General features: G+C 32.6%; 1 protein-coding gene across 2 annotated transcripts; it reads right to left on the bottom strand.

The window, feature by feature from the left end:
* Positions 1–1,248: 1,248 nt before the first annotated feature.
* Positions 1,249–5,282, bottom strand: LOC124847065 (uncharacterized). Of its 2 annotated transcripts, none has more exons than XM_047324459.2 (4): positions 5,020–5,282; positions 2,863–3,890; positions 1,722–2,768; positions 1,249–1,637 (listed from the first exon to the last, which is right to left on the bottom strand). In XM_047324459.2, exons 2-4 carry the CDS (start codon positions 3,877–3,879, stop codon positions 1,608–1,610), a joined length of 2,094 nt encoding a protein of 697 aa, XP_047180415.1. In that variant the 5' UTR covers positions 3,880–3,890; positions 5,020–5,282; the 3' UTR covers positions 1,249–1,607. The 2 variants fall into 2 exon arrangements, with proteins under 2 accessions (XP_047180415.1, XP_087949466.1); XM_088093340.1 differs by lacking the exon at positions 5,020–5,282 and adding an exon at positions 4,177–4,644.
* Between the last annotated feature and the right edge of the window lie 2,873 nt (positions 5,283–8,155).

Here is an 8,155-nt window from a genome sequence, read left to right as displayed (position 1 = left end):
TTTAATGAATTTGTTGTTGTAATAATAATAAATATATATTTAAGGCATATTACAATTTAGTTTGGTTTGAGTTAGTTTTGAAAATTCAAACTGTAAACCAAATCAAAGTGTTCAGTTCTTAAAAAAGAATTCAAAATCTTTTAGTTTTTTTTGTTAATGTTTAAGATCGATTTTCATTTGTTGGATCAGTTTAATTCTAGACATTTTTGCTACAAAGTGTTTTATCAATTACAAGAAATTACAGTGTTTTTCTCCGCCACTTTTAACATATACGAGTATACAAAGTCAGTATTGACTATCAACTAATCTCCTCTCGAGATTAAGCACCAAGAACATAAGTTCTCCCTTGGCTAAGAAAATGAAACATGTTTACACTATACAACAATAAAATTGTTTTATAAGAAAAACTGTCACTTGAGAGAATATTATAAAAGTACACTCCTTGCTTTTCAAAGTCTCAACTTCCTATAAGTTAAAGATTTACCAATAAAACCCACTATATAGATTTATATACACAATACTATCTAAAACACTTAGAGACTTGAAGGAACATTTTGCATTCAAAGTTTGAGACATAAATGTGCAGTAGTTCATTAACTTTATCTACATGGTGAAACTTCCTTTCATAAATGTCATAAATTAGAACCATAGAAACTAATATTCTAAAAGTTGATCTTAAGTAATCCAAGAATTTTTTTTAAGAGAATATTTTAAACCAACTTACCTCCTTTCTTAATATTGTTCAATTTCTTTATTCTTATCTTATATTGATCCAACGGACAATTTTAATCTAATTTAAAAAGAAAATTAGAAGTAGAAGTATTTCTAAATTTAAAACATTAATCAAAATACTGACTTTTAAAATTTAAGTTACATAAGTGAAATTAATCCAATTTTTAAATGCAGTAATTTGATATATAAATTTAACATATATATATATATATATAAAAATAAACTAATATTATTGTTCACTTTTAAATTATAATTATATTTTTATAACGGGTCAACTTATTAGCATACTTTTTCAAACGTATACCAACTTTAAATATAATACCATACCAACTCTAAATATAATATGTAATCCATTCGAACTGATTTTAAATTAAAAATTCCTAGCATAGCCATTGTTGAAGCAATTCCAATATTCAGAATCATTGGCACAATGATAACTTTGACAGCATATCACATATATTGATTCTCATGTTGCATCAATAGTTCAGGTAAGTTTACCACCACAGTTGAAGATAATTGAAGAGCATGACCACCATAATCATCATTACAAATTTATTCTTTGTAGTATCTTCTGAAGTGACAACAATCTTAGGCAACAAGTCTTTTGCCCTGATATTACAAGAACAGATCACCTTAAAGATTTTCAGTGATAAACTTTAGTTGAAACAAGTTTATACATTTACAAGACAAAAAGGGAAACTCTGATTTACACTTTTGAGTAGTATACCATCTCATGTCATGAATATATATATATATATATAAGCAAAAGGGAGATCATTCTGTAGAATGATCCTAGCAACAACTAATTACATTTAGAAAATCCTGCACATTTCAGCAAGCAAATCAAATTACCAAACACCTGATCTTCTGCAAATTCATGCTTCGGGAATGGTTGGAAGTAGTTCCTGTAAAAGATTGAAGGAGTGTAAAAGCCATGAAGATACCACATTATACTTTTGCAAAATGATTTACACAGTTCAGTGAATTACCTCAGCAAACTGAAGATGCCCATGATTAGCTTTAGAAGATTTAACAATTCTTTCCCACTTAGGATCCGGTAATGCTGTGCTGGGAGTTTGAGCTGGTGCAGGTAAGTGGGTAGCAAGTTTAGACCGTAAAAATATGTTCTTAGAGGAAACTGTTGGCAAAGTGCGCTTAAGCCAAGACTCTGAAGGAGCTTTTGGTGAAGGAAGTGCAAGAGGATGCTTCGTAGAGCTTGCATTTAAAGTCTCTCCATGGCCCAACTTTATATACAATTTTGTGTCACCTACCACCTTTGAGCAAGTCAAAGTCCTAGGATCCTCACTAGATCTAAGAGTGCATTCTTCATCAAACACTTTGGTAGCTGACAGGCCCTTTGAATCAAATTTCAAATCACTAGTAAACTTCTTGTTTCTCCATGAAACAGGAGCATTAGAACCTTCCTTAATGCTAAAAACTTTGCTTTCAGACTCTCTTTTCCTGGATTCAACCATTGCTGGACTTGAAAGTGCAACCAAAGCATGATCTAAATTATTCCCTTGGTAATTAGGCTTTGTCAATTCTTGCTCTTCTGGGCATATTTTATTGGGATGATTTTTCAGTTCCATTTGCAGATCATCATTTGCATTATCAGCATCAACCAGGAGAGATGAATCAAGAGAAGCTGAACTTTTAGCTTGTAAGACAGTCTTTTCATCCACAATACCCAAGTGTTTGCTTTCCTCAATTGAATAATCTATACAAAGATTTTTATCAAGATCAGTGTCTTTCCTTGAAGTATCAAAATCATCCCCTCTGTGATTGGTGGCCGAAGAACATGCATTTGAAGATTTGACCTCATGTACAGAATCTACATATAGAGTTTTCTCAACAACAGGGCTTTCACTGCTTGACTCAAATTGAGAGCTCTCAGAGGTTAATGATTTGCTGCAACCTCGGCGAGGTGGATCAATACCATGCTCAGATTTTTCTGCTGTACCGAAATCTTTCTTCTCTTTTGTAAAGCCGGATTGAGAGTTTAGTGACATTTTCACATTATTAGCAGTTCTACCATGCTGTGGAATAAAGAGCAAACAAAATGATAACAAAGTCTGAAGTGAAATAACATGAAAGAAATGTGTAGGTATTAGGTGGGTCTAATTTATATACCTCTTTTGCAGTTCTTCTGTGAGAAGCAATTGATTTATTCTGCACTCCATGACTTGTAGAACTTGGAATCCTACCTTCCATTTTTAATCCTGGAACTGGATTCAAAAGGCAGAACCGAGGAAATAGTCCACAAACTTTGGGTGCATAGTTTTCATATCCATCATTATCGTCACTTTCATCTTCACTTCCTTCCCTACCAGTATCTTGAACATAATGTGGCAAAACCTTTTGCCATTTCTCATTTAGGGGGCGGGAAGTTGCTCCAGTTACTACTTTTCTTATCAGTTTTGGTTGTTCTAGTGCAACAAGTGGCTTCCTAGAGTGGTGTTGAAGTGAAGGTGTTTCAGAAGCCATTGCCTTTGCAGCAGGCAAGAACCTATCAATAATGAAATCACGCGCCTGTTGATCTGTTGGAAAACTTCCAGACGGTTGGACCTCATGATCATCCCATTCACTCAAACCACTCACACTACAACTCATGAAGAATGATTCAGTTCTGGAAAGTGTATCAAGAGCATCTAGATAGGTCTCATCCTCATTGTCTGAATCAGAACTTGCCTTCTCAATTACTTCTTTGGGGCTTTCATGTTTTGTCACTTGATTATCCAAAGATGCAGCATGCTCAGGATCTGAAACACTGCTTTCTGTGCTAGATTGTGTGACTGATGTAACTTTAGGAACTTTATCAGAATCTTGCTGATCGGCTTTCAAAACCCTCCCAGGTGGAAGCTTTGGAGCAACAGAAGCCCGTTCAACAGCCTGTGTTTGTAGTCTGCTTTCATTCTTAGGCTTTCCAGGAATTTTCTCCCACACAAAAGGAACAGTTCCAGGGTTGCTCACTGGACCTGATTTTAAATCTGATTTGTAAAACGGAAGAGGAGGTCTTTTGGGTACTGCCTTATGAGGTTTCCTTTTATTTTCCTTTTCAGAGGCCACTGTTGATGAGATTCTCCTCACTGATAGAAGAGGCTGATCAAAATCTAACTGCTTTTCTTCCATCAGATTCTTTAGAATCATCTGATTTGTTTCTGCAAAACCCCAGACTCAAATCAAATTGAAACTCAAACGAGACATTTTCATATGCATGATGGAACACATACCCAGAAAACAATCTAACATTTTTGTATCTGTCAATTCTTTACTAATTTACAAGTGAAACACGAAGTTGATCTGGCATAAAGAAAATGATCTCAAGACACTTTGTATATGAAATCAAATACTGTACAGAACAACAGTATCCAAAATCAAGTCTTCATGTTTCACGATTTCTATTTGACTATGGAAGACACAACATTGACTGAAAGAAGAACCAACCAGAAATTTGAGCCATTGTATAAATAATGGCATGGCTTTGGAGGTTTTTCTTATCTTCAGGTTCAATCTACTACCCAGCAAATCATAATTGGCATATGATAGCATTGGATACTATCCTATTAGCTTTCTACAATATGGAATCAACTTTTAGTCATAAGATTCTCATATAACCATTCCAACCAAGTTTCTACTGAAGCAGTTCCATCAATTATATATATATACATATGTGAATTCATACATAAACTGAATTCCTCCTATTCGTCTCATTCAGGAAGAAGGAAGAACCAAAATCAAGCAAACCGCGTTACATGAAGCTGAAAATTGAAAGAAGACTGACTATTCAACAAAGGTCAAACAAACACTTTAAAGCAATAATAATTGACAAATAAGACAAAACTTCACCCTCATCTAATGCAATAAAGAAACATGTTGATAACAATTCAAATTGCATAGCTAAGAAAGTCTTCAAGAAAAGTAAGAACACAAAGATATGACTCTTAGATTTGAAAGCACAGCATCCTACCCAATACTGAAATCACAATCAAACCAAACCTGAGAGCACTCTCAAGAACACACACACAGAATAATCAGAGAAAGGCAGATTTTGATTAGTTAAGACAGTCGGTTTTTCTCATAAAGCCACTTTGTTAATTAAACAAGAGAACAAGGCCATCAAGTTTAGTTTTGAATTTTATGAAAGTCTCGAAAGAAACGTTTTTTACACGTTTTCCGACCAAACAGACAAACCCCACTGTACCATTCATCATCAGCTACCAAACCCAAGAAACACCGACACAAAGAAAGAGAGAAGAGTGAAAAGGAACCTCGGTAAAATGACCGTACCCAATCAAATTACTCTCTTGCTCTGGAAAATTGTTGAAAGAAACGTTCAAAGAATCAAACTCAAAGGAGAAGAAGAAGAAGAAGATAGAAACAGAGGAAGTTTCTTATCTTAAAGAAGAAGAAGAAAGAGAAAGTGAGAGATGAGAGAAAGCAGTAAGAGTTCGAGAGTTAACTCGTTTTCGTTTTGTTGGGTTGTGTTTATTGCTGTTTGGTTGGCTGCAGAGTGAAACTGAACTTACCAACCGAGCTGCAATATGCAAAGATGCAAATGTTCAAAATCCATTTATATTTAATTCTCCATGTATTCAATAGTAGTTAACATTTTCTTACAAGATAAGATACCATTTATATATAATTAAAATTTATAATAAATAGGTGTTTTTAATATTTTAAATATATTATTATAAAAATTCATAATAAATATCGTTTCATGAGGAACCCGTTTTGTTCGGGAATGAAATGAAAAAAGGTTGTCGTTAGTTGTGAGTATTTTAATGGTGATGCAGAGTTTGAAGTTTGGAACATTTATTTAAGGGGCCACTTGGTTTGGGATCATGTGAAGGAGGAAGTAGAAAAGGCCAAGCCAGGTTGCTATGCCCAAAAAGGGTGCTAAAAAAGATGCAAAATCTCTATCTATGGATGAAAAAAGATCTTTCAAAGAAGAAAAATCTCCCTAACTTTATTTTACGTGTTTAGTTATAAAGGGTATGAACTTAGCTCACATAAGGGTCCACTTCATTTTTTGCATTCATGTAATGACGGTGCCTCCTCTTTCTTCCTACTTCTTCAGTTTTTTTATGTTTAGGTTTAGATCTTTAATTTTTAATCTTTATGTTAAGAATTGGTTTGTGAGATTGGATGGTATAAATTGGAGTAGTTCAGATCTTGTTTTTTAGTTTTTGATGCTATTTAGTAAATAATCTAAATTCAAACAACACTTCAATTTAATTTGTATATATTTTATTGAATTTTTGGTGTTGTTAATTTATTATATTTTTTAAATGCACTAGTTTTTATATCTTAAAATATATTAATTGTTTTAGTATTTTAAAATCAGTATAATAAAAAGACAACCCAAAAAACAAAAACCCAAGAAAATTTGAATTCGTATTATTGACTAACTAAAAATATGTAAGTTTTAAGGTTTTAAACGGATGATGATATTCATTGATATTTTTTTACTCTTTCGATTATTTAATATATGATTAAAAAAATTCATCCAAATTTGACTGTGGGGTATGAATTCACTCTGTAAATTAAATGCTTTTAGGTTTTTAATCCAAAATTTGATCGATTTTAGTTTCTATAAATTTTTTCTTAAATGGCTCAAACAATTAAAAACTAAGTTGAAATTTTGATCAGGAACTAAAAAATAACCTGAACTTTTTTATTAAAAATGTTATTGAATATTAACGTTGTGGTTGATAACCAAACTAAACAAATTCAAGAATTAAGTCTGTTTAAATGTTTACCAGGAATTAAAAAAAGTCCAAAAACAAAAAAGTAAAAAGTATATTAACCCACAAAAAAATAAATTAAAGCAGTTACAAAACATGACATAAAAAGTTCAGCATCTTATGTTAAACATCCTTCCACTCTAGTACAAAACAATTGGGACGAAATTCATTTTAGTTTAATCGTAAACGCGTTGGGAATTGGAAAAAGTGAGAATATAACAAAATAGCTGGTAAGTTCTTCAACCGTGTCGCATATACATGAACGGATAGTGAATAAGAGCAAGTTGTATTATAATAATAATAATTATAATAATAATAATAGTAATAATAATAATAGTAATAATAATAAAGTGAGAATGAGAAGTATGAAATAAAGTTGGTAGAAATAAATAATCGGAAAAATAATAATCATCGGCACTATAACAAATTAACAATGATAAGGACAACGTACGTAAGAATGACAATAATAACAATAATTATGTGAGTCTTTGAAGACTATTTGGAAGGAATAGATCCTGTGGTTATGGAGTCGAATAAATGCTATGCTTGTAGTATAAAAATGTCATCTCACACGATCCATGAGGTCATTGAATGATTGAATCACTGGTCAAACTAATTAAATTTCGTTAATTGATAACCAATAATTTATTAGTTGTGTAGGAAAATAAAATAATTTATTTGTGTTATACCACCTTTGCTTGTATAGGAGAGTTGACTATTTATTTCTTTTCTAGTTTTCATTGGATTATTTGAAAAATAATTTGTGGAGTGATTTAGAAGTAGGAAAAAAAAATGAGAAGTATTTACCTCTAAATAGAAAAACATTTGATTTTTTGAGATTTTTAAGGATCAGCAAGGTAAAGTAACTAGAGAGGAAGTTGGACATCATGGTGATGTCAATGTTAATGTGTATATATTACAATGGAAAATTGTAACATTGAAGACAACGAAATAATAGTAGTGAGAGGTAGTTTATCATGAGATTGTAAAAAGTAGGATTTCACAAATAAGTATGAAGAAAAATCACTACGGTAGAAAAGACTTTTAACGTCATTAGACGTCAACGTAAAAAATAACCGGTGACATTTTTCATAAATAAAACAATATTTAGACGTCGGTTATGGAGGGGCTCGACGTCTAAATACTCATATACGTCGGCTCCCCCTAATAGAGCCAAAACTAAACGAAAAAGTTAATAAAAGATAATTTTTTATTTTATTTAGATGTCTATTCTTGGGAGAACCGACGTTTAAACCCTAAACCCAGAAATTTAAAAGGTCACTTTTTGACTCCATTTAGACGTCTGATCTCGTCACTCCGACTTCTAAAGCACTTTAGACGTCTGTTAATTGGGAGAACCAACGTCTAAACCCTAAACCCAGAAATTTAAAAAGTCACTTTTTGACTCCATTTAGACGTCTGATCCCGTCACTCCGACTTCTAAAGCACTTTAGACGTCTGTTAATTGGGGGAACCGACGTCTAAACTCTAAACCCATAAATTTAAAAAGTCACTTTTTGATCCATTTAGACGTCCTATCCCGCCACTCCGACTTCTAAAGCACTTTAGACGTCTGTTAATTGGGGGAACCGATGTCTAAACCCCAAACCCAGAAATTTAAAAAGTCACTTTTTGATCCATTTAGACGTCCGATCCCGCCACTCCAACTTCTAAAGCAC

Source organism: Vigna umbellata, chromosome 6, assembly GCF_029865625.1.
Source record: "Vigna umbellata cultivar VRB3 chromosome 6, Vumbellata_1.0, whole genome shotgun sequence".
NCBI lineage: Eukaryota > Viridiplantae > Streptophyta > Magnoliopsida > Fabales > Fabaceae > Vigna > Vigna umbellata.
The sequence above is the reverse complement of the archived record's forward strand: the minus strand, read 5'-3'. Positions and strand labels throughout refer to the sequence as shown.